The sequence below is a fragment of the Peromyscus californicus genome, unplaced genomic scaffold (genome assembly GCF_007827085.1).
Source record: "Peromyscus californicus insignis strain IS unplaced genomic scaffold, ASM782708v3 Scaffold_7__1_contigs__length_154581171, whole genome shotgun sequence".
NCBI classification, from domain to species: Eukaryota; Metazoa; Chordata; class Mammalia; order Rodentia; family Cricetidae; genus Peromyscus; species Peromyscus californicus.
This window is the reverse complement of record NW_026294595.1, coordinates 1406546-1432176: the sequence shown is the minus strand read 5'-3', so window position 1 is coordinate 1432176 and position 25631 is coordinate 1406546. Positions and strand designations below refer to the sequence as shown.

General features: G+C 41.2%; 1 protein-coding gene across 11 annotated transcripts in view; it reads right to left on the bottom strand.

The window, feature by feature from the left end:
* The window catches only part of Dennd1a (DENN domain containing 1A), a 503183-nt gene that overhangs the window by 222400 nt on the left and 255152 nt on the right, over window positions 1-25631 (bottom strand). For all 11 annotated transcript variants that reach the window (XM_052724298.1, XM_052724294.1, XM_052724299.1 and 8 more), the window contains 3 exons: window positions 21823-21903; window positions 18407-18460; window positions 5080-5190 (listed from right to left, as the gene is read on the bottom strand). In XM_052724298.1, the coding sequence (XP_052580258.1) occupies window positions 5080-5190; window positions 18407-18460; window positions 21823-21903 (246 nt within the window). The remainder of the gene's footprint in view (window positions 1-5079; window positions 5191-18406; window positions 18461-21822; window positions 21904-25631) is intronic.

Genomic DNA, 25631 nt, shown 5'->3' with positions numbered 1-25631 from the left:
AGGGCATTTCAACTATTTGGTTGCCAATACTTTTGTCTGCAAAAGGAGAATAAAACCAAGTAGTTTCTGGGGTTGTTACAAAAACTAACGAGAATGTGATAAACATAGATACCATAGGCATATATACACGCAAATATGCCTGTAGATTTGTGAGCATGCACAAGACTGTCTGTTTACACAGCACTTCACAGAGTATATAACTCAGAAAGATGAACTTAAAAGAATCTTAAAGAAGTGCTAGAAAACCAAGGGTCTGCCTTATGAAGTACTGAACATGAAGGTGTTCTAGACATTTATTCTGCAGATGCCATCTGTGTGCTTCTCTGGTAGCCCTGGAGCTATACAAGAAACTGATTAGTATGTAGTCTGGCCTTGTTCTTCATCCAAATCAGCATCACCAACTCAACCAGTCACTTTATCCACCAGCTCTTATCATTTTGGCTTTTTATAAACAGAGTTTTCTAATTTTCTTAGTGAGGTGGATACTCTTAACAACTTTTCTCCGGTTCTAGTGGTAGCTTCTACACAGGTTATAATGTGAAAGAGTCCTAATCAATATAACCTGGTGGCAAAGAATTTTGAAGGGGCTGAGATTCCCTTGTGCATCTATATAGTCTCAGGCTGTTTCTTCCTTTCTAAAAGATTCCCTCTACATACAGCATCATGGTCTATTTTATGGCTCTCTCTAGTGTGCTAACTTCAGGCAAGTTTTTTTTTTAACCTTCCCAGATGAACTGGCTGTTCTGTAAAATGGGAATAATTCTAAATACTTGGAGTGATGATGGTATTATAAGGTCTCATTTCTAGAAAGTTCCTATCTTTGATAGGCTTGCTATCTGCAAGTATTTCCAAAAAGCAATGAGTTAAACTTGGATGTGAAAATATGGAAGAAAACTGGGATCTTTGTGTTCTAAGAAATCAGAGAACAAGATTTAGCTAAGACTTCCCTATTTATCATTTATAAAGGGAAACAATCAATAAACATTAACTGAGAAAAGAGAACAAAAACTTACATTTATCTTATACAGAATATCATAACGTTATTGACTGGGACACCCGGGGATACCTATTATCTGAACTAAGTAGTGTTAGGTTTGTCTCCAACACACAGTCTGTTTTACAGATGTACTCTGGAATGCGTGGTAGCCTTTATCTTTCAGATCCTCAATACCTCTGAGGAGCATCAAGCTATATCTTACCAGGCAAATGGAGAACATGTGGTTTGTTAGGGTATTACAGACACATCAGGTTAGACAAGGGGGTCCTTAGAACACCTCAGGCTGAAACAGCCTTCACATCTGTCTGATCTTTGAGTTAAGTAAAAGCTATGCTGAAGGAAGTCAGAAGCAACAATGGGAAGACCTTCAAATCCTGAATCTGGAGAGACAAAGGCTTGAACCCAACTCCTGTCTGCTCAGCTCCTTCGACCCAAGAGACATTCCATATAACAGATGAGGATGCTGGATGCTACTGAGTGACTTCTGGCTGGGAGCAGAAACCCATCTCCTAGAAAGAGGGGAGTCTCATCATCAGTCACAGAGCTTAGACCTCAGCTACAATCAACTATCTGTAAATAACAACAACAACAAAAACCCCACAATTGCTGCCCCTAAAAGTCAAAATAATACACGTCAGGAACCTTAGCTTCAATGTTTGTCCTTACCCTTAATCATACAACACAGAATTAATCTTCCTGTTTCTAAATTATCACTTCTTGGTTTTGACCTCTCATTAAAGCATTTAGTGATTTATCATGAACATGTACACATACTACATGCCAGACCACGTTCTAAGAGTTTTGCAAGTATTAGCTCATTTTAATTTTACTAACATGAGGTCACTGGTGGCTCAAACAAAAGCTGTTTCAGTAAAATGGCTAGGAGAGAATGAGAGCAGAGGGACTAGGGAAATAGATGACTTGAGGAATTTTGTTCTAAAGGAGAGAATATAAATGGGATGAAGTGGATGTGTCTTTTTAAAAGGTGGCATTTATTTATGTGGGTGTGCATGCATATGTACACGTGGAGAAGAGGACAACTTGCAGTAGTAGGGTCTTTCCTTCCACCACCACCATGTGGGTCTCAAGAGATTGAACTCAGGTCATCAGACTTGGCAGCAAGTGCCTTTACCCGCTGAGCCCTCTCCCTAGCCCATGCTTTGTCCTTACTGTTTGGGAGTCAACTATATCATGTTGGTATGCAATTTAGAAAGTGCCAGCAGAGGAGGAGAAACAAAGACTGGGTGAGGCTTATGCTTTCGCATCTCTGTGGAGCACTTCCTTGAGGACAGCATAACATGGCACTAAGAAGTACCTTCTCAACAAGGTGTTTCTCAAATTAAAATAAAATCATAATCCCTTCCCCACTCCTCTCTACTCTCTCTTCTGCTCTTTTTTTCAGGAAATCAGGATTGTTGTTTGATGTTGACTATTAAAATACTTTGTGGGACAAAGTCATCTGGACATGCAAAGCAACAAACAGTTTGTCCACAAGGGAGGGCACAGTAGACTGCAGACCTCCGTTGTTGACAGGTATGGAGAGGCACCTGGACTCTCTTCTGGCTTCCATTAGATGGGTATAAAACTCTGAGTTAGGAGTTTGAGACACTGCTTCACTACCTTCTCATTTCCAAAGTTGTAAAATCTTAGGCACCACTGATTCTTAACCTTTGCACAGGAACTACTTTAATTCTATCTCTTGGGCTTGGCATTTTCTTTCTTTCTTTCTTTTTTTTTTTTTTAAATAAACACTTTTTGAAATAGATCCACATATAAAAATAAGGACACAGCACATCAAATTTTAAAGAAAACAACTTGACACCAAAATCTGCCACCTAACCCAGGGATCAGTAACCTACAGTGATAAGACCCAGTATGGCCTGCTGTTGGAAGTCAATCTCAGCATTAGCTTATCTACAGTAATGAGAAAGTTAGAGTCCAGCTGCAATGATGGCCACATGGCCTCCAACATGGTATCCAGTACTTGATACTCTACAGAAGAGACAGCTGGACCCTAATCCAGTTGAGGACTAAAGAGGGGTTAGGGTACATCTCATCAATGGAGGGCTTCCTCGGCATGCTGGGTTCGTTCACATTTAAACATTAATTCATTTGGAATTTATTCTTGCACAAATGAAACAGACACTGTCTTCTTTTCCTTCCCCAGGTAGACAGCTAATACTAAAATGTCTGCTTAATTTTGACAGACAGCCTCCTTTTGTTACTTATAGTCTTTGTATACACGCGGGCTGTTTCTGGGCCTCTATTCTGTGCCATTACCATGCCTATATTCTCACAATGCAACCACTACCACAGCAGATCAGTGGATACAGCGTTACAGAAAGTTTTACTAAAGCAAGCTATCACAATCCATTCATTTTCTTCAAGTATGTTTTTGGTTCTTTCTTTTGGCTTTTCCATATTCATTTTAGAATCAGCCTGTGATTCTGAAAAGATTCTGTCTCAAAAAAAAAAAGTTGACAGAGCTTGAAATAGAGACCCAAGGATACTCTCTGGACTATAGACACAGGTGTATGTGAACACACACAAAAATACGAACTTACACCAGTGACTAGATGAAATCATATCAGTATTTACTATGAAGTGATTTCAATTTTCTGGAATGCTTACTTGAGAACTTTCATAATAAGATTAATTAACCATACTTATCAGATGAAAAAAATAAAATGTAAATAAGAAAAAATTATGTTAAACACACAATAAAAGTTAATATTAATACACAAAGGACTCACTCTAACTTATGAGAAAAAACTCAGGTTAGGCATAGTGGCCCACACTTGACTCTCAGGCTGAAGTAGGAGGATTGCCAGCCAATGAATTTGAGGCCAGTCTGGGCTACATAATGAGTTCAAGGCCAGTTTGTATTATAAAGCAACAACCCTATCTCAAACAGACAAAAACAGTGTTTGAGAGATGAGTTGGTGGGTAAAGTACCTGCCATATTAGTGTGAGGATTGGAGTTCAGATCTCCTAATCCCACACAGAAAAGCTGGGTGGGGTAGTAGCTCTCCAGTCATCTCAGTAGGGAGCAAGATAAGACAGGGAGTCCCTGGCTAAACAAGATGGCTGAAACATCAAGTGCCAGGTTCAATAAGAGACATCGCCTCAACATATGAGGTAGAGGACACCACCTAGCAACCACCTTGGGCCTCTACATGCATGTGAACACACATGCATGGGCACCCGCACATACATATTCACTTCAAAACATGCAAACACACAGATCACACGTTTTAAAAATCCCAGAAAATAGAACAAATCATCAAAAACTCTTCAAGTTAAGTGGGAAAAGATATTAACAAAATATACACAGGAAATAAACTCATGGAAAATAGTTGCCTCTAACCAAAGATATCAAAATTAAAACTTATCATATCATTTCATAACTATTTTTATTGTAAGATTAAAATGTACCACAAGCACATTGACAATACATAAAAAGACACAGACAATTCTAGCAAAGGCTGTAGGGAAAGTGGTTCACTTGTATACAGATGACAACATTCCCTGTACAGAGGCCCAGCCTTCTGGGGAAACAATCTGGCAGCTGCCAATTACTGATGATTATCAAAGCCTTTGACCAGAGGTCCCACTGCTTATCATATTTATTATTTACAAAGCCCCCCTATACATTTGGGCTGTTCAATCAAAAGGAGCTCAAAGATGTTTGCTGCAGTTTCAACTACTAGAGGATTTATTTATGAACAACCTAAATGACCATCAAGAGAAGAAAACTTCAGTAAACCATGACTACATCACTAAAATGGAATATGGCGCCAACATTTTAAAGAAATCACAAAAATAAACTTAGGTGGAGATAGGCACAATGTTCATAATGCACAATCAAGAGGAAAACTATTTATAATTGATCATGAGACTGCAAGAATAAATGAAATGGGCTTTGACACTGTAAAGGCACATGAATAATTAATGATGGTGATGTATTACCATATGAGGGGAATGTGGCTGATTCGTTTTCCTAAAATTTTCTTTAATCTTGCCGATACATCTCTCAATTAAAATTAGATGACTGCAAAGCCGTCTCGGGACGGTCTACTCACAGTGCTGAGCTTGCTGCAGATGAGGAGGATCCGGCGTTCATACAGCATGCTGGCGTACAGATGCAACATGTTGTTCACATCCACAGCCACAAAATATTCTGTCAGATTTCTCTAGGAGAAAGAAGAAAGCAAGGCTTGTGGCTTATTTTATTTGTTCTTATTACGAATAGTATCTCATAAAAGCAGGAGAAAGGGCAAATAATCAGAAGGCATAAGCTCTTCTTCCTTTGTCCCACTCTTTCTACCTGGGAGCCCAAGCTCCACTCACGTATGAAATCATGAAATGCAAAGTTCAAAGAGGCCTTGGAGATGAGCACCCCGAGCAACTGCACCCTTGTGTAGTGATTATGGGTTACAACTTGAGGTCATATATAGCACCGTGTTTGCTTTTCATGTTGCTCCAAAGGATGAGAAGCACAGGAACTCTGCTATCTCAAAAACCAGGAGACTCAGTTTGAAGGAGATTCTCCAAGATCAAATGGCCTAATAAGCAACGAAGACAGGACTCTCCTCTGATCTTCCGATCCAAGGCCCGAGAACTTTTCTGAGATACTGTGCCATACATCCTGGCAAAACAAAGTGCCCAAGCTTCTGACACAAGGCCTGCTTCTACCCAGTAGATCCTAGCACAAAAGCAGGGCCTCAACCTTTCTGCCAGTATCCATAGCATACACTCCCCAAAACGACTCTGCTAGAATTAAAACAATTTCAAAGACTTACAACTCCCAAGCATTTGACACAAAAGGGGGGGGGGGGGGAGAGGAAATGTAGATAAATAGCAGCAAGTTGTGACAAGTGCGGTGTTTTAACCAGTTTTTGTTTCTCCCCTGTAACCTGGGTTTTGTGGTGGTATTGTGTTCCCCAAAATATTGTACACTCTAATAAACTTATCTGGGGTCAGAGAACAGAACAGCCACAATATTAAACATAGAGGTTAGGCAGTAGTAGCACATGCCTTTAATCCTAGCATTCCAGAGGCAGAGATCCGCCTGGATCTCTGTGAGTTCAAGGCCACACTGGAAACAGCCAAGCATGGTGACTCACGCCTTTAATCCCAGGAAGTAATGGCAGGAGGCCAAAAGGTATTTAAGGTGTGAGGATGAGGAACTATAGCCTGGTTAAGCTTTTAGGTTTTTGAGCAGCAGTTCAGCTGAGATTCATTCTGGATGAGGACTCAGAGGCTTCCAGTCTGAGGAAACAGGATCAGCTGAGGAATTGGCAAGGCAAGGTGGCTGTGGCTTGTTCTGCTTCTCTGATCTTCCAGCATTCATCCCAATACCTAGCTCAAGGTTTGATTTTATTAATAAGACCTTTTAAGATTCGTGCTACAGGGTTTCATTCTTTTAATTAGCATTATAGATTAGGACTCTTCAAATTTCAGCAGGGAAATGGAGAGCATTTCATTTCTACAACTCTTTCTACGTCCACCTGACATTAATAATATACACGTATGCTAATTTCTTCAATGTTACAGGTTTTCAATGCTGTTCAATATAATTCTCAGGAAATGAAAGGAGGTAAGGAATGCTGTTGCCATGAGTAGCAGTTTATCATAATTAAAGATCTACAACACATAATTTAAGTAAACTAGTAGATTTTATATGGAAAATGGCATAAAGTGCTTTTCAACAATATTATGGTTGAAGATAAACAAGAACGGGCATTTATCTCATGATTTATTACTGTTTGACCAGAGTATTAGGCTAACCATCAAAATTCACAAATAAAGGGCAAGTGGAATGATAGTTCTATACACTGACTACTCCCCTACATTGTGCCTCCTAGATATTGTTCACTCCCTTTCCTTTTTCTTTCTTTCTTTTTTTTTTTCTCGAGACAGGGTTTCTTTGTGTAGCTTTTGCGCCTTTCCTGGATCTCGCTCTGTACACCAGGCTGGCCTCGAACTCACAAAGATCCGCCTGCCTCTACCTCCTGAGTGCTGGGATTAAAGGCATGTGCCACCACCGCCCGGCGTTCACTCACTTTCTACCATGATAAGGCTTTACACAGGTCACCTTGCTTAACCTTAAATCCATTCCTTGAACTAGATGTCATTTTCTCTATTTAAAGATGTAAAACAGAGGCACAGAAAAGTGATATAATGTGACAAAGGTCACATGCTAAGTGGACAACAGACTATTCAGTCTAGGGTTTAAAAATATAACACTTTAAAGTATAAGTTAAAATATCATATTCAACAAAATATTGAGTGTAGGGGAAACAAGAGGAAATTGTTGCCCTATTTATAGAGGAATCCTTATATGCTAGGCCAAGTGTGCTTTATCTGTGTTCTTTGTATTCCTCCTAATAACCTTTAGGTAGATACTGCCATGTCTACATGGAGAAACTACAGCTTAGAAAGCACCAGCTGCTTCTAAAGATCACCCAGTTAGAAAGGGCAGAGCCAAGAGCAGGTCTCTCGAATCTGAAGCTTATCTGTTAACTGCCAAACCAGCCTGCCTCCTAACAGACTCCACGGAAAAATAAAAAGGAGCACTAAGGGTGGATGGAAGTGGGGAAGAAGCACTTCCCTGCCCAGTGGACTGAGGAGCGCTGAGCTAATGATGTCAGGGTGGGGCTTGTGCTGGAGACAGTGACATGGCAGAGCTGCTCTCACAAATCAACAGGAGGCCCTCAGCTGAGCGTTTCAGAAAGAGCTTAACTGCTGATGAATTATACCAATTTTTCTTTTAGAAGAGGATGGAAGTAACAAGAAAATAGAAATGAGGAGCTTAAAGAAGGCCAGAAAGCCCATTAGCACTTTTGACAGATCCAAAGATAACTCTGAAGCCACCAAAACGTGGCCTCAAGAGTCTGCCAAGAAGCTTCACGCTGAGGAGAAATATGTTACACAGCTTGCCGTCCAAATAGGGAGACACAGCGTCAGAGACAAATCCTGTGCCTTATTTTGGTGGGAGAAAAAAACCCACAAGGATACTTTTGTGGAGGGGGAAGGGTGTGTTTCTGAAATAAGACACCATTTGACTGAGGCAGACCCCATTCCCAGTCAAGATCAGAGTGACTCAGGTGCTTCATCCAAAAACTCTACACAGGTATGTTAAAAATATGTAACATTTAGCCAAATTCTTTCTAAACTGTCATGTACTTTTTTTGGTATTTCTCATCCCATCTGTGCTGATCACCAAGATATTTGTGTCTAAACAGAAGCTGTCTTTCTTATCTGCTTCCTCCCTGCCTCTTTCCTTCTGGGATGCCACCCGCCAGAGTGGGAGGGAGTGCCAACTGCCCCAACCCAGAAACTTCTTGGATGGGGAGCACCTGCAGGGCAGAGGGGCCCTGGTTCACTCTTAGTTCCTGCCAAGCTTGGGCTCAGAGAAAGCTCCCTGGAGACAGGGAGCTCCCTCTTGCTGTTAAGTGTCCAATAGCTTGAGCTCCATGGTAAACTTTAACTTCACAGACTTGCCCTGCCATTTTCCACCCCCAGGCCTTTACTTCCTCCCAGAATATTCTTCTCTGCTCTAAACATGTTCATTTATTTGACAAGACCCAGCCCAGTGTCACCTCCTCCTGGAAGGGCTCTTGGACTCCACTGCCAAACATTCATTTGTGTTTCCATGGCAATTTGTCCCTATCTAATAGCGACTCAGATTTAAGTTTGTTTTTCTACTAGGCTGAGTACCTTTGAGTAAATTACAAATCCCAACACCTAGCAGTTTGTTGAAAGAATAAATCTACGATGTGTGGAGGAAACAAGTGGCTGAAGACTACCTGTCCCTTGGCTCTGGTGTGAGCCAAGCACAGGAGAATGGTCCAACAGACAGTGTGGCATATCAGGAAGCAAAACAGCACCTGATAGAATATCAGGGTATGAGTCAGATGAGGTGACCAGTGACTTAGTGCTGGTGAAGGGCCCACAGAAAAGAAGACAGGATCACATTTGTGTTTCATAAAGATCTCCTTGAGACTGGAGAGATGGCTCAGCAGTTAAGAGGTCTGGATACTCTTCCAGAGGATCCAGGTTCAATTCCCAGCATCCACATGACAGCTCACAACTGTCTGTAACTCCAGTTTCAGAGGATCTGACAGCCTTTTCTGGCTTCTGTGGACAACACACACACACACACACACACACACACACACACACACACACACACACACACACTACACAGACGTACATACAGACAAAACAGCTATACATGTAATACAAAAATTTTAAAAAGATCTCCCCAAACCCATGGAAGATGGGAGACCCTATTAACCACTTAACTGGTTACTGCCACATTCTGGGGGCAGAGGGGAGGATCCAAACATGTAAATAATTCAGAAGAAAGCTTTAGGGATACATGTGAAAAACACTCTTAACCACAGGACTTGGCAAAGAATTAGACTTGGACAAGGGAGAAGAAAGGCTCTCTGGGTCTATAGCCACTGCAAGGTTCTGTGCATCACATCTTCTGTTTGTCCCGACATAGTGTCTGTTTGTTTAAGAGTGTCAGTCCTCCTAAACAACCACCATTCCTGTTGAACACGGCATTTCTGCTGCCTGTTCCTCAGCTTTGGATCTTGGACCATTGCAACCCCATCACAGCTAAGCCTGAGTACCCACCCCTTCATCCTCTGCCAGTTACTGCTAGGTAATTCACATGCCAGGAAAGGAGAACCTTGCTTAGAGGACTGTTTCTGGGCTCTGGTCTTAGTATATGTAGTGCCAGTGTGATTCTAAGCTTAAGGACACTCCTTTCCTTGCTTGGACTTTATTACACACCCTCCACCTCACCCATCGCTTGTAGGGCTGGACAGCAGGGATATGAAGGTGCCCATTTTCCAGTCTGGCCAGAAATCAAATCTAAGGAGGACTCCAGACAGCACAGCATGGAAGGTGAATTTCAGAGGAGGTATGTGCTGCAGCAAGTTCTTGAAGTTAGCTTCCATTTGTCATCTGTACAAAAAAATGCTGGTGAAAGTCTCAGTCCGGACAAAGAGGGGAGCAGTACCTGGCAAAGCCCATGCTCCTGCAGAGCACCTCCTAACAGCTATTCCTCCCTTGCTCCCTGTTGGCTCCAGCACCGGCCTAAGTGGCTGGGGACTTCCCACTCACTGTGATCCATGCCTGAGGTTATGAAGCAGGTGGAAGTCAGGGGTGGGGCTGGAATGGGGTAGGCCCAGGAGGGGATATCATGTGGCTTAGAGAGAAAGCGTCTTAGGTTCAATACCATAGGGAAATAAGATAATCCTCAAACCAAAGAACTGCCTCTAAGCTGAGTACTCCTTGGAGCCTTCAAAGCAAAGGCTATTCTGCGCCAGTCTGTCATTTGATTAGTCTTTGAGACTCTCCAGCAGGGTACAAGAATAAAGACTCACTGCACCCGTTCTAGAGGCAGCTTCTCAGGCCAGAGGTTTGGTTCTGTCAACGGGTCTCGGGTCCTAAAATAACTCTTACTCAAATGTTTTACAATATGATTTTTTTCTTTAAAGAGAGACAGGGTCTTGCTACATTGCCCAAACTGGTCCCAGATCTTGAGCTTCAGGCACTCTCTTGACTGAGAGCTCTGAGTAGCTAAGTGTCCAGGTGTGCTGTGGCACCACCATGCCTAACTTTTTAATAGAAAGAAAACTTTAAATCCTTAAGTCATTTTTTTTTTTAAAAAAAAGGATTTAAGTTACCTCAGTGGAACCAGATTCTTAAAAGGGAATTACAGATTTTGGGTTCTAAAATAATCTGCCCAAGAAAAAAAAATCCACAAACTCATTTGAGCAGTCAAATGAAAGCAGCATATTACAGGAAAGAAAGCAGAGTCCCTGAGGTCAGCTTTATCCCTCTGTACGAAGGAAAAGACCATTAGAATAAACAATTATCTGACAACTCACAGGAACAATCTTAGTACTTGACAATAGGCCCTCTTGTACCATCTCAACTTTGTTTTTGAAAGTCATGATGACTTACTTCATAAATCTTTTCTATACCATGGAGCATCTTTTGACAAAGTAGAGTCTGGGCAATGTCGGATTTAACCACCCAGCTAAACACTTTTTTTGCATCATTAACCACTTGGTATGACACTGACCAGATAATTAAGACAAGTTTGTTTAATATTTCAAATTAAGGCCTATATGATTATCCATTAATCAAAAGTAAACTTCAAAACTTGGGTGTAAAACAAAAATATCTCTTATGCAGCCAGCTTACAACATAATTATTACTATACATCTGCTCATGATCTGTGACTTTTTCTTAAATGCAGGTCACCTGTTTAAAATTTATAAAGATTTATACTCATTTAATTACTGACTGCATAAAATTTACTCCTACATGTGTTATCAAGATAGACACAAAAAACTCTGATGAGAAATTTTATAGTAACCATATAGTAACCATTTTTGTGTGAAAAGCAAGAAAATATTTTTACAAAGAAATTGGAGAAATAATGAGAATTAACTTCAACAAGGAGCTGAAAGTGGAAAGAATTAATTTTCCACGTTTGCTTTTCCTTAACGACTTGTAGACAAATTGGTGCAAAAGCCAGTTGTAAGGACGCCGTTCTTTTCCCTCTCCCAGGGCCGGCGCTTTGTTAGTTCATTCATTCATCCATCCATCTAGTCAGTCATTAATAGCATATAGTTTTATGCCAAGCAACTATAAGCTCCAGGTACTAATCCTCCATCCTTAAAGGAGAGGTGGCATTAACCAGCTATCCATGCAATTAATCATACTGCTTATACTAATGGTCTCATAGGGGAGTACAGGTGGCACTGGAGGCGGGACCCAGAAGCATCTCCACACTGGAGTTAGACTCACCCATGTGTAAATTCTAGTTTTAGCTGGATAAGTGAATTTACAACTCTGGGTCTCCTTTCTTTTTCAGAGGGGCTAATAACCATATCACTGGCTAGTGTAAGAGCTTAGGATGTAGCAAATGGTCCCTGGTCTGAGCCATAGTAGGCAATAAACAAGTACTAGCTCTTCTTTATATTAACCCTTCTCTGATGTCAGAAAAACAGAATGCTGCTAGGTTCCATGTCCCAAAGGCCATACGGCCTTCAGTGGCTTACTTTCTTAAATTTAGATTGACCCTTCCATGACAAGCACGCCACTCACCACACCAGTGAAGACAGAGACCACCAAGCGCCTTTTGTGGCTCCATGAGAAACATATCCCATGAAAAGGATGGGCATTAATTTGTACAACTAAGAAAGTCAGCTAACATTCAGAAAAGACAAGCCACAAGGAATCATGTTCCTCAGCTCATAGTCACACTGAGAGCTCAAGGAGGTCAGAATTAGAACACCCAGGAAACCAGAACAAGGTGAAAAAGCTCTGGTGGCACTCAGCACTGTCCTTGGAACTGAACATTTAAAGACTTCTTTTGCTCTTCATGTTTCTGTTTATTATTAGATAGGAATGCTGAGGTTCCAAGAAAACAAGAACCCAAGGGCCCAGGCTCGTGGGGCCCTGTGTCTGGCTATCTCTGAAACTCATGTTCTTTCCAGGACAGCAGACTGTATCACATTAACAACCCCGTGGTTATTGCTTGTTTCAATTTGCAATGCAGCAATTTAGTCATTTTAAATTAATCCTTGAAAAATCACCAAGAGATTAAAATGCAAATTTCAACATGGCTAGAGCTTTATAGTGATTCTGTGTCAAACCTACACAAATTGGTCTCACAAAAGTTCAGTGTCTCCTGAGAGGAAAAGCTTCCTTGCTTTGTTGTGTATTTCAGATATAAAATATCATTTTTTTTCTCATGAATATCACAAGTCAACCCCAGGGGGTCAAACCTTGGAACCTGGGTCGCTACACCCCACTGACCTGCAGACTAAGGCTAGCAACCAGACCCTATGAGCTCTGGGCTCTGTGCATGTGAAATGGGGCTCTCACAGAGTAGCTGCAGGGATTAAAATAGAATGGTGTGTGTTAGGAGACTGGCAGATTGGTACTACTATTCTGCTTAGAAACAAACAAGACCTGCCCTCTATTGGTTTGCAAAGGAGGATTTAGGGGACAATGGGTCATACACAGGGAATTGGTTCATTAGTGGCAAAAACCAGCAGAGAAAAATCTAAATTTCAAAACTGGTGGGGGCAGGGGAGATAACATACAGTGCAGCCAGGAACTCAAGCCCGTGTCATGGAGAAGACAGTTTAAATGTTTCTAACCCCAGCAGTTATGGTGCTGAAAATTAGGGAATTATAAAAATATTCAGCGACTTTAAAGCCAAGCTCTTAAGGAATTCTTGGCCCTTTAAATAAATAGATGAGTCAGACCTAAGTAGCCATTTTTATCACGTTATTTAGCATAGAAGAACAGGACAGTGCACCTAGCTATTACCTCAGAGAGAAACCCTCTAAGTTTCTCTTTTCAATACCACCAAGGAAAGTCAAGTAAAAGCATTTTCAAAGTTATGAATCCTGAAGAATAGAAGAGAGCTGTCACTCTTCTGAACTCTAAAATGATGTTACTAATGAACTGGTTTTCAACCTGGGACCATTTTATCACTGAGGGCATATTGGGTAATTCCTAGAGACATTTCTGGCTATCATAGCTTGGAGGGGAGGTGGAGTGAGGAGCAGATTGATAACAATTATATAGTAAGTACTGCCCAAGAATGCTTTTAAAAAAAATCCAACAATGTATAAGACAGACACAGGTAACAAAAGATTACCTGGTCCAAGAAGACATGAGAGTTGATGGAGGATGAAAGGATAAGCTGGAAACTAAGGTTGAGGTGGGTGAGTGGACATGGCAAAAAGCACCAAGCCCAGCTTACACACAGAGCCTCTGGAAAGATCAGCAAGTGGAGCTGATCAACCTCCAAAGGTTAGGGGAGGGCACAAGTGAAAAGGAAGTGATCCATTCCCAAGATTCTTCTCTCAAGCCCCCAGCTCCTCAGCTGCCTTCCTGCACCTGTCCATCTGAACCAGCAGGGCCTGGGGAAACCAGGTACAGCTGAGGATTGTTTAAAAGGCACCAGCTGCTCTGGAGGCTGACCTGGGAGGGTTGCTGGTATCCACTGACAAGCCTGGACACTGAAAGGAGAGCACGAAGAGGAGGAAAAAGAATTGGAATTAATTTTTAAATCTGGAAATAAAAGTCTCACAGATGAGGTTTAAAAAAAAAGAAGAAGAACAGTAAGAGATGGCCAAAGTAGGAAATTTGAAAGAAAAATTGTTGAAGAAAGTAGAGAACAGTCTAAAAGAGAAATGTGGAAAACAGGAGAGAAAATGAGCATTAGAGGATCAATACAGGAGGTTTAAATCCTACCTGCCACAGAAAAGAGAATTGAATATTAAAAAAAAAAATGATGTGAGAACACTTGCAAGCTGTAAGAATGTGCATTTCCATAGCAGATAAGATGGATGATCAGTGACCAGGACAACAGTTGGAAACAGACCCATTGTTCAATTTCAGAATATCAGAAGCTAATAGGTCATAAAAAATAATAATAGGGGTTGGGGATTTAGCTCAGTGGTAGAGCACTTGCCTAGCAAGCACAAGGCCCTGGGTTCGGTCCTCAGCTCCGGAAAATAAAAAAAAAATAATAATAATAGGGATCAAATTGGCCAAACCTCCTAATCTACAAGAGTAAAAAGAAGCCAGTGAACATGCCTTCACATTTTTGAAAGGAGAGTGATTTGAAAACTAGAATTCCCCATTCGTGCTATCCAATCACGCAAGTTCAAAACTATTGCCTCCAGCAACAAACACACTCTCTCAGGACACTGCTGGAGAATGCACTCACAGAATGAGGGAATATAACCAAGAAAGAGGAAGATGCTAAACCTAAGATCTCATATAAGACAAGTTGTACAAGAGAAGAAAGGAACCACAATTTAACAGCTAAAGATAGAGGAAGAACAGGAGAAGAGAAATAGATAAATGAGAGACAGTATTTTGTATGTATCGGGGTTTCTGGGAAGGGGTATCAAATTCTTATCTCACATAAGAAAATCAACAAACAGGTGATACATGAAACAAAAGCATCTTGAGATGTAGCAACAGAGACATGTTAAAAATATAATGGGAGCTGGAGAGATGGTTCAGTGGTTAAGAACACTGGCTGCTATTCCAAAGGGCGGAAGATTTGGTTCCCAGCATCCATATGGTGGCTCACAACTGCCTGTGATTTCACTTGCAAGACATCTGATGCCCTCTTATGGCCTCCTTTGGCACCCTTAGTGATGTGGGATATACTCATACAGTAACACAAATGTACACATAAATAAAATCAAATCTTTAAAATGATGGAAAATACAACTGTTAAAAACTTGGAAGTAGCTACTTCTGTGGAGTAAATATGGAATACTTGAGATTACAAGCCTTTATCAACTACTATGTGGTACCATATGATTTCTAAAATATTTGTACTATTAAACAAAAATATTAAGGTTGGTAGTGTGGCTCTGTGGTACAGTGTTTGCCTAGCAGCTGTAAAGGTCTTTAAGTGATGGGACCACAGACATACACACACACACATCAAACAGGACAAAATAGATAGATGTGAACAACTTTTAGGATAATTCAAACCAGCATCACTTTATATTTAAAAACAAAAGGAGTCTAGCCAGGTGGTGGTGGTATACATCTTTAATCTCAGTACTCGGGAGGCAGAGACAGGTGGATCTCTGTGAGTTCAATGCCAGCCTGGTCTACAAAGTGAGTTCCAGGACAGTCAGAGCTGTTACACAGAGAAACACTGTATCAAACAACAACAACAACAACAAAAATCTCCTGCACTCACAGATTGTCAGTCATAGTCATCCTGTAAAGTTACAGAAAAAGTTCTGGGGAAAGAGTCATCAAACACTGGAGGGAGCACAGCATTAAGGTTGGGGAAGGGATGGTGATAATCATATTCATTTTTAATATGTACCTCTGTGTTGATTTTTTGTGATAGATTTTGAATAAATGAAGAAGCAGTTATGGAAGTATGCATTTAGTATGGTCCCCCATTGTATGTTATTAAATTGTACCTTCTAATGTTAGGTGTAAAAAAAATAAATCAAAGGAATATTTTTTTGTCTCAAGTATTACTCAACTCCCAATTTAAGCAGTGATAAATTAACCAGATCTAAATAATAGAGAGGCAGGTACCCAGCACTCTGGTCAGCCAGCCATATATAGCCCTAGGGCTCCACGAGCATCCTCAGAGCTCTGGACAGCATTGTCTGAAGGCTACAAAGAAAGGAAGTTTGCTTGAGAACCACATCCTGGAAAAGAGCCAGACTGAGCACTCTTCTTTTATATCACAAGCACACACAATCACACACATAAACACTCATGCACAGACACAGACATAAACCTTCTCTCTCTCTCTCTCTCTCTCTCTCTCTATATATATATATATATATATATATATATACATATATACGTATATATGTATATATATATACATATATATACACACACACACACACACACACTTATTTATTTATTTATTTGGTTTTATGAGACAGGGTTTCTCTGTGTAGGTTTGTGCCTTTCCTGGAACTCACTCTATAGCCCAGGCTGGCTTCGAACTCACAGAGATCCATCTGGCTCTGCCTCCCGAGTGCTGGGATGAAAGGCGTGCGCCACCACCTCCTGGCTTAAACCTTTTCTATAAACAAGAACCTTGAACATGCCAATAGAACAAATGGAAAACTGATGTGTGGACAGAGGTGAGAGTGGAGACAGCAACGTATTTATCTTCCCAAGTTATTCTCCATCCACATTATGTTTATCTTAACCAGCCACATTTTGCTAAAAGAAAAAAAAAATTCAGTTTCCAAATTTATTAGAGATGTTTATGTATCTTTTTAAGTTTTTAATATACATTTTGATTAAAATATAATTCCATGATTTTCCTCCCTCCAGTCTCTCCCAATTCCCCTCCCTCCAATTTATCTTTTCAAGTTCTTAAGAAGTCTTAATTTGCAATATTATTTTAATAAATTAAATTATTTTTTCTAGTTTTGGTTTATTTGTTGTTACTCTTTTTCTAATCGCTTGAACTGACGTTTTATGGGGCTTTAGAGAAAGCCTAGGTCCTTGCACATATTGAGTAAGTGCTGTGCACTGAACTATATGCCCAGTACTTTAATTTCTTGAATTCAAACTCAACTTCATTGTTCTTACAAAAGCATTCAAGGCTAGGAATTTTCCTCTTTGGAGTGTGTTTGGCCATATCATTTTAAACGGAAAGGAATTTTGGCACCTGCTACAATACAGATAAACTTTAAAGGTGTTATGTTAAGTGGAATAAGCCAGACACAAAAGGACAAAAAGTATACAGAGGTAGTGGCGTGTAGAGGTAGTGGCCTTTAATCCCAGCACTCAGGAGGCACAGGCAGGTGCATCTCTGAATTAGAGGCCAGCATGGGCTGCAGAGAGAGTTCTAGGACAGCCAGAGTTACACAGAGAAACCCTGTCTCAAAAACCAACCAACCAACAAACAAACAAACAAAACCAACAGTATATCATTCTACTGATATGTGGTGCTTGCAAGTAGGCAGAAATCACAGTTAGAATAATGGTTTACATGCACTAATGGTTATTGGTTGCTGGGTCCACAGCTACAATTTTACAAGATGAAAAATTCTGGAGACCAACAGAATGTGAACTAATGAACTGTATCCTCTGAAGTGGATAAAAGAGTCAATTTCATGCTACTTATATTTTACCCAGTACCTTGCTGGTGGCTACTTTAGGCTTTATTCTACATTGTACGATTTATAATCACAGTAAAATATTTTGCAGATGTGCCCCAAGGTAGAGAGGTCACTCAGCTTGTTTGGGGGCAAAGATGAACCTACAGATCTGTCACTTTAGCTCACTGCCTCTCGGCCCTTAGAAGATGAGGTTGGGTGTCCTCCTACTTCACTTACTATAAAGTGAAGTGCTTTCTGAGAAGTGAACACATAAGTATGTGTACTTACATACACCTGCCCTAATAAACATTTACATGGGAATTTCTTTGCTGAGAACATCTCATCTTGTAAGAGAAAGGAGAATCTGAGTCTCCATTGTGAAAGAACACCTGAGTTTCCTCAAAAGGAGTATTATGCAATGATTCTTAACAATGAAAACGCTAAGACGCTCTTCTAATAGGTGATTTTTAGCTGTATAAAAATATAAAAATGCCCTAAAAAGACTGGAAAGATTGGAATCAACCATTAATAAGTGATTACTCTTGAGAAATATGAAGAACATCTCTTCTTGTGTCTGTACTCTGTAGATATTTTCAATTTGCTTTTGCTATTTATAATCCATTGTTCTTTTTATATTTCTTTTAGTGATGTACTATAATCATATTTGAAAACATCTTCTTTTGTTTTAAAACATAAGCAGTAAACAAATAAATGTAATGCTCCCTTTCCAAGTACTCACATTCTCAGGGATGCTGGGAAGCTCTCTGGTATCAGGCACAGTGAAGTAAGAATGCTGGAAAAGAAAAAAAACACAAGCTGCATATTCTTTCAAGATGAGCTAACTAGCATTTGATTTCAAATTTAGGTAAATGTTGTGAAGCATCTTCCTTACTCAGATGAGGAAGCTGTGTTTTCTTGTAGTAAATATCCACATTATAGCTGCTTAAGCTAATGTTGTACCACACTAGGAGCATTAACTCATCAGCACAAGAGATGAATGTCTTTGGTGGACATGAATGAAAAACTCAAAGAAGCTGAAGTCTAAATTCCCATGTGATATTTGTAGATTTCTGAACACAAAGAAGTGGACAGTTTTGTAATTTATTGGTCAATAGGGCAATGGACTCTTAGAAACCAAATGACATTAGATTCACTCACTAAGTAACAGGATGTCCCCACCAATCCTGTAATTCTATTTCAGCATCTGAGGTCATATCAATCAATACTGTAGTCAAAATCTGCTCATATGATGCTCAGGACAGTCCCAGCCAAAGGCCACTCCATCTGAGATGGATACAGATGGCTGCCAACGGAGGATGAGCTCTTCACTTACAGTGTGATTGTCATGGAAGAGAGCTGGAGTGGGTGACGAAGACTTCAAAGATATGTAATGAAGCATCTCCATGTTTGTAATAAGCCTGTATCTATTTCTAAGTTAAATGAAAACTGGCTGGTCTAATGCCACTTCTGCTGTTGATTTTAAAGGCTCAGAAGATAATGGTAAGTGGTACGGGAAGGAGCCTCATGCTAGACAATTAAAGATGGATTGTGAAAGGCCAGGAAAGCAAGGTTCAGCTCAGCCATGGCCTGAGCTCAGATCTTCACCTCTCCCCTAACCCTTAGCTCCTAGGTAATGGGAGAGTAAGTAGGTTTCTAGAAAAATGAATTGTATAGTCTTTCTAGAATAAAGGGTCCTGGAGACAAGCTGTTATGAATGATGGCAACAATAAGCTGCTTGTCTGACACTCAAAAGAAATTTACTGAATATCTGCTTATGGAAAACTTGACATTAAATACTTTATAAATATCACTTCTAATTTCCACAGTAAAATTTGAAGATAGATATTATCTCCTTATTAAAAACAGACCAACTAATGTTCAGAGAGGCAAACAGTCTAAGATGACTATATAGAGGAACTAGGTTGGACCCAGAGTGGGGTAACTAACCACACCCTGGCCCTTTCTGCCACATCACTCGTATGTCTGTGCTTTCATTCACAAACATAAAGGAGCTTGAGTAAGCACTCCATAGATGAGGCATTTAGCACACAACAAATGGTACTTTATTTACTTATTATTTTATTTATTTGGACATAGGGTTTTACTATGTAGCTCCAGCTGGTCTGAAACTTGCGATACAGACTAGACTGGTTTTGGCCTTGCACCGATTCTCCTGCCTCTGCTTCCAGAATGTTGGGATTACAGGCATGCACTACCACACCCAGCTCAATAAATGGATTTTAATACGCAAGTATTACTGTTCAAACTGCTAGTTTGCATTTCTATTTTTCTCAATCACCTATATTAGCTACACAGGAACATTCTCTTGTAAAAAGTAGTTAAACAAACAAAGGCCAGGCTTGGCATCTCACCAATATTTTAGGATTTCTATTACAAATGAGATGCTAGCCCTTCAAATAGAAATGCATTTTGGGAAGAAGACTATCTAGTGAAGAGGGGAATCGGCCTTTACAGATGCAATGGGTTGTGAAGAGTGAGCCGGCAGAACTCTAAACCAGCTAGTCCCCAGGCTGTCCTTGGAGATTCTGTCTTGCTCCATCGCCCATGAAATGCTGGGGACCAGGGGAGGTCAGAAACATTCCTAGAATCCACTGGAATGAAACAGCTGCACACCCAAAAGTTCCTCCTGTCTCCGAGCTGGCTTATCCTTGAGGCATGACAGCATGCTGCCTGTGCAGACATTTGGGTAAGGAGTGGCAGCTGGTGACCTGGCCAGGCTGCTCCACAACTACCTGTCGGATGTCATTACAGACTGAAGCAGTGAGGTCAAGCTGTTTAGGAAAAAAGACTGAGACAAAGGCAGGGCTGCTCTGCTTCAGTGATGACTGTGTCTAAAGCGCACTTGCTTTTCTGGCAGTCCCTACTCCCCACAAGCAAATCCTCCATAAGTAAATTCCTTCCCTCTTTCCTGCTTCCCACCTCCCTCCCTGTCTCTGTCCCTTCCTCCTTTTAGCTCAGCATTGCAAAAGCTGGGCCATCATTTCTAAACCACATGATTTTGCATGCATACCTTTCCCCCTCTAAATCTTTCTTCTATGGCATGGGAATGTTAACACCTACATTGTGAACAATTTTGAGCACCAGGTGTATATTTAGTATAAATTAGGAACATAAATAGATTTGTTATTGTTATCATTATTGACAATACTGTGGCTTTTGATAGCGTTCTGGTATAACCCATTAGTTTGCCTATAGAACCAGACACCTTCCTGATCCCTGAAACCAGCATTGTATCTGTTTCTTGAGAATCTGGAAGAGAAGACTCTCTAACCTACCAGGGCTGTGGGGTAGAGACAGGTCTGCATGACAGTGGGTGCCTGGCCAGAGGATGTCCACTACAGAATTCTGATAAAGAAAATGACAGCTTCCATCTAAAAGATCAAATAATTTAGTAACTGAATCATAGAAAAGATTCTATGCACTATCTGACAAACAAGGAAGCTGAGCCTTATGTATAGTTAGAAGTCATGATTTAAGTCACTTCAAGCACTAGTAAAAGAGACAACTGGAACAGAAATTTCCCATCAGTTGGCTCAGAGTTTACCTTGGCACACTGCACAATGTGCAGGATGTATCTCAAAGCACACAAAGAAACCATGACTGCTGTAGGCCAGGAATTATACTGAGGACTCTCGCTCTGTCTTCAACGGATGGAGACTGGAAACCAGCTTACTCCCACAGGATGGAACTAAGTCTCCAAGAGCATGCAAGGAAATTAGGGCCAAAGAGAAGGTCTAATTCAGCCTGTGAGGTCAGGGGAGGATTTCTCAGGAAGCAGAATCAGAATTGGTTTTGAAGGATGCACGAGTTAACAGGCAAATAGGAGAGAGGTAATGTTGAACACTAAGGGTCCAGAATGGGCTTTGACTGTGATACAGAGTAATATAGGTGGCCAAAGATGGGATGATGAGGCTAACAGCTCCAGCCATTCTATTCCGTGCATCTGTGACTAAGAATATGAGTGGTCATTTGGGAAGCATCTATTCTTCAGTGAATCTCAGAGAGAGGGATAATCCCACACCCCAGCCTGCCTTGAATCCATGGCTCACGCTAAGTAAGAGTGTGGCTCTGGCCTCTTCTGAAGGTCCATACAGACATTCTTGCTTAGGGTGGCCACCATTCTGCCCCACTTACCACGCTGAGATGAACAGACACTCCGGGGTCAGGGATGGGAAGTCGGTGCAGTGTTTCAAGAAGTTCATTCCACTGACTTTCCTGAAAAAAAGAAAAGGCCCAAGTAACAAAAGCTGGACCTGCAGTAAGGTCTAGGTGCAGAGAGAGACAGATATGAGACACTGGTCCCAAGACAGAAATATGTTTCATATTCAAGTAGGGCTGGATAAAGGACATTGCTTATGGCTCAAACACAAGAGCTAAACTGATCCTCCCACATCAAGTTTGACATTTTCTTTTCAGTCAGACACCTACCATGACCACCTTTTATGGATCATATACCATAAGCTCTCAGCACATCTATCCCTTCAACTCCATAGCAACAACTTCTAAAAGCAAACAATCTGAGCTTCCAGGGCGGGGGTGGTTGGGAGAAATAACAATGACACTGTGGATCTTGTCTTCATCATCATTACCCTCAATTAATTTTATTGAGTGTTCAGTGGGTACATGTAGCAGCCTCCAATTATGGAAAGTTAGAAATAAAGCAAGTTCACCAGCATGTGATACAGGACAGCAGTCCTGCATGTTAATTAGGGAAACTGAGCAGCTGAATAACAAACAAAGCAACACAAATTATTCGACTCAAAACAGATTCGCCTTTAAGATGCTCAAAACAACAGCACTCACAAAACGATTCAAACGCCACTTCTTTCCCATGGAATTCTGTGTGTTAATAAAAGAAAGTTAAGTTTACATGGGCAGCCATGTCCTAACTACTGGATCTTCTAGCCCAACCACTTGGGAAATGTGAAGGTCTGAAGAGGGAAGCACTAGTCTCATATTGGACAATAGGCTGCACAACCCAGGAGGAAGGCAGGATTGTTGTGTCCAAGTCTGCAGCCCTTTCTGCCTCTGGCAGGGAGCCTGAGATGAAAGGGATGAACTTAGTTTACAAGCTTGATTCAGTATGTACTCTGACAATCAAGTTTCTTAGAGGACATTCAAGCTTGAATGTGTGTGCACAGGGTTAGTTTTGCTTTGAAGCAGTCTCACACCTACAGAACAATTTTAGAAACAGTCAAAGGCCCCTTCACTTCCTTGACTGTTTGAGAATGAATTGTTGGCATTATACCTCATCATCTGCACACACACACACACACACACACACACACACACACACACACACACACACACACACATGCGCGCGCGCGCTTCTTCCAAACAACCTCGTTTAATCATCACAACCAGGAAATATGCCTCAGCACAGCACACCTAATCCTGTGCCTGCTGTGCTGCACATATCCTCATGGCAATAAAGTCAGTTGAGTGGCCTTCAGTAGAGCTGACTCTTGTGACTCCTTTTGTTGGAAAAATTCTTGTTTTTCCCAGATTTGTAGGACCTTGATCGCCCATTTTGCAGAATGAGTCTCAACTGTCAGATGCTTCCTTGTGAATCTCAGCTTGCCCTTTATTGAGGAAGTTTTCTTGCCTCTTGACTATTTCATCTCAGATCTCTATTGGGCAACCCCTCCCCCAACATTAAAAAAGCATTTTGTAGCATGACATTTTATGTAAGTATTTCATTCCTCAAGCTTTGAATCTAGCTGTTTATTATTTATCTTACTACAAGTGTATAGCTTTCATTTGCTGTCAGTATTTGTCTTGATGCTCCAGACTAAGGTAACTAGGAACCTATTGGCCCTTATCCTTAATTTTGTGTCTTAAGCACATGTCCCCATCATATTTTGAATACTTTAAATTGGGGCACAAAAGACATTTTTGCATCATCTTACAGTTTTCCTACATGAGTCCTGGAAGTGGTCCATTCTTTAGAAAGTGTGGGCTCCTTTCCTTGGGGAGTATCTGCAGTCAGGTCTGAGAGCATGTGTGCTTATGCTTGTTGTCTTTTGGGAATGCTGACACCAGGCCTTCAGTGGTCAGAGCCACCAAGTACCACATAGACAGGCCACCACATGCACTTCACATCTCAACTCACTTTTCTCTTCGCATACTTAAAGCCTTAGATTCACAAGGATGTCTCCAATTCCAGGCCAACACAGGAGTTACTCCTGTTCCTTCTCTTTGCATACCATGACTGCACTGCACAAAGGTAAAAAAGTCTCGCCCTATCTTGGGGCTAGGTCTTCCTATCTCATGCTCTGGCACCAAGCACTGAGCCACCACTGCTGGTTCCCTTCCTGTTTGGATCTCTGCAGATCCCCACTGAATTCCCACATCTCACATCACGTCTACTCCCACTTTCCCACATACACACTTCATCTCCTTTGGCTCCAACACCCAAGCAGGCTGTCACCCAGCTCAGGTTTCCTGTCATTCCTTTCATGCAGATCCCCTTTCTGTCCTATCCTGGATCTGACAACACTGGGGCCAGAACCCACACAGAAATCCCTACACCCCATCTTAGACTACAACATTTGGTGACTCTCACTGGTTACACACATACCTTCCCAAATAGAAGCTTGCCTCATCTGACAATCCCATAACTTCAGGATGGGAGACGGCTGTTTTTAGGGAACAAACATACTGGGGTTTTGTTTGGATCTTGGTTTCCATGTGTTTATGATGTATATAAGTGTTCTTGTGTTTGCATGTGACACCTCTGGCCAATGTCAGGCGTCTTCCTAGATTGGTCTACACTTTATTTTTTAAGACAAGGGCTCTCAGTAAACCCAGAGCTCATTTATTCAGCTAGGATTTTTGTCTAATGGGTTCCAGGGATCTGCCTGCCCCTCCTCCTGAGTGCTTGGATTAGATGCAACAGCTGCTATGCCTGTCTTCTATGTGGGTGCTGGAGATCCAAGTTAATGTCTTCATGCTTGCTGACCAGGGATACTGAAATCTCCCTTCCGTTCATCCTGTTCTGACTGAGTGGTCAACATCTATTCATCAAGCCATCATAGATAAGAGTCCTTACTCTGTTTTATCATAATTCCTTTGGTCAGAACAAACTCTGTAGGTATGTTGAGTCAGGAAAAATAGACTCCAGCCAACTAAGCCATATGAATGATCTCAGCTTCCCATACAGCATAAGGCAGGGGCCTCAATAAGCTCAGAGGACAAAAGCACTGGTCCCACAGGGTCATGCTCAGTTTATAGCACCCTCCTTTCCCAAGTTCTCCTTCCTTCCCTCCCTTCCTTCCTTCCCTTCTTCTTCCCTTCTTTTTTTTTTTTTTTTTTTTGGAAAACTGGGCTCTCTGATGGAGAAGTCCCACCATCAGGGAAGCTCAGTGTGTTTATTTTACACAGTTGAACAGGGAGGGGAGGTTATTGCACACAGCTGAACCAAGGGGACGGCGTATTGGTGTACAGCCCAGTCAAGGAGGTAAGTTTAGCATTTCTGTACAATAGCAGTCTTCAGGCCAAAATTATCTGGGAGGATAAAGCTATGCTGGGCGTTTTCTACACGCACTGTCAACATTTGCACTAGGACCAGGACGGAAGGCTTTGCCATTTACCATGGGCCCAAGGCATTGGGTCCTTGATATGGCCATGCCTGTGTCAACAACACACAATTCACTCAGGCTTTCGCACACCCAGAGCTTTCTCCACTCCCCACACAGAAGACAGGTATGACAGAGAGAACGGTGCAAAAAAGCATTCGGCATTAAAAAAATAAAAAGAAAAAGAAAGAAATATTAGGGAGTCACTTGCCCACAGAGAGAAAGAACTCCTGATCTTTAGCCTGCCCCTTGTAATCAATAATGGTCACATTTCAATCTCAAAAAAAAAAAAAAAAAAAAAAGCCAAGTTACATTGCAGTAACCAGACTTCATGGGAGAATCCATACCAGCCAGCCAGACCTCATC